At 44.8% G+C, this 1,054-nt stretch overlaps 1 protein-coding gene across 1 annotated transcript; it reads right to left on the minus strand.

Moving 5' to 3' along the window:
• Window positions 1-300: 300 nt before the first annotated feature.
• LOC106512179 (voltage-dependent anion-selective channel protein 2) lies at window positions 301-1,046 on the minus strand (the record flags this gene model as incomplete). Its single annotated transcript, XM_014000849.1, is given in 4 exon segments — window positions 301-358; window positions 442-592; window positions 686-913; window positions 994-1,046. Coding segments are annotated over 4 exon segments (490 nt in total), but the record flags the coding sequence as incomplete, so codon positions are not given.
• Window positions 1,047-1,054: the final 8 nt, after the last annotated feature.

Raw genomic sequence — 1,054 nt, forward strand, 5'->3', positions numbered from 1 at the left:
AGGGGTTGAAATGACTATAAATTATCTTTTAAAACAGTATGGGGTTTATGAGGGGTCCCTGGAATATTTTTCGCCCTTGTAAGGGGTCTCCAGACCGAAATGGCTCAAGAACCCCTGGTCTATAGTTTGTAAACTAGTGTGTGAACCTCTTTACTGATGCTGCTGTGACAACTGAATTTCCCCTCAGTGGGACAATAAAAGCTATTTCTATTCTATTCTATTCCATTCTATTCTATTCTATAAACCCACTGGCGATGGTAGTGTTACTGGAATCAGTTTTTACAGAGAAAGTTTGCAAACCTGGCCTGAGGGTTTGTGTGTATCCAACTCCCACAAGGCAGGCGTTGTTCACTTTTGTCTGTGGAGGGGAAATAAAACGTAGTTTGAGTTTATATTTTGAAGAAGGTAAAATCTGTTTGATGCTTTTATTTTGGATCTTACAGACAAGGAGGCGTCCTTGTCCAGCTGGTATTTGGCTCCAACGCCGAAGCGTGTGTTGTTGCTTCCTGCAGTCCAGGCCAAGTGGACCGCTGTCTCCAAGTTAGGGTTCACCTTCTGGTAAACAGATCCCCCGAACTCCGTACCGTCGTTCCTGAAACAAAACACCAAAAACACGGCGTCAGAACTGAGGAAAAAAAAAAAAACATTTTTCCATTTCCTGTTGGACTGGGATGCAGTGACTCACACGCTGGTGTGAAGCTGGAAGTCACCAGCCTTGTATCCGAAAGCAAAGTTGTTTTGAGTCAGTTTGGACTTGGCCGTGTCGAAGGCCAGCTGGTAGCCAGCGAGCCAGCCCTCGTAGCCCAGAACAGCAGCTGCATAGACCGTGGGCCCGGCCATGTCGAAGTCCAGGTCACAGCCCACGTTTATATAGTCCCGCTTGTATCCAGTCTTCAGTTTGGCACTCTTCTTACTAAAACATCAAGTAGCAAAACTACATCAATAAAACTAAGGATTTAATTATCTATTTATGTTAAAGTTTAAATCTCTTACCCAGTGTTCGGCACAAATGACGTGTCCAGTCCCAGCTTCAAGCCTTTAGCCAGCTACAGAC

This window comes from Austrofundulus limnaeus, unplaced genomic scaffold (genome assembly GCF_001266775.1).
Source record: "Austrofundulus limnaeus strain Quisiro unplaced genomic scaffold, Austrofundulus_limnaeus-1.0 Scaffold4628, whole genome shotgun sequence".
Taxonomy (NCBI): domain Eukaryota; kingdom Metazoa; phylum Chordata; class Actinopteri; order Cyprinodontiformes; family Rivulidae; genus Austrofundulus; species Austrofundulus limnaeus.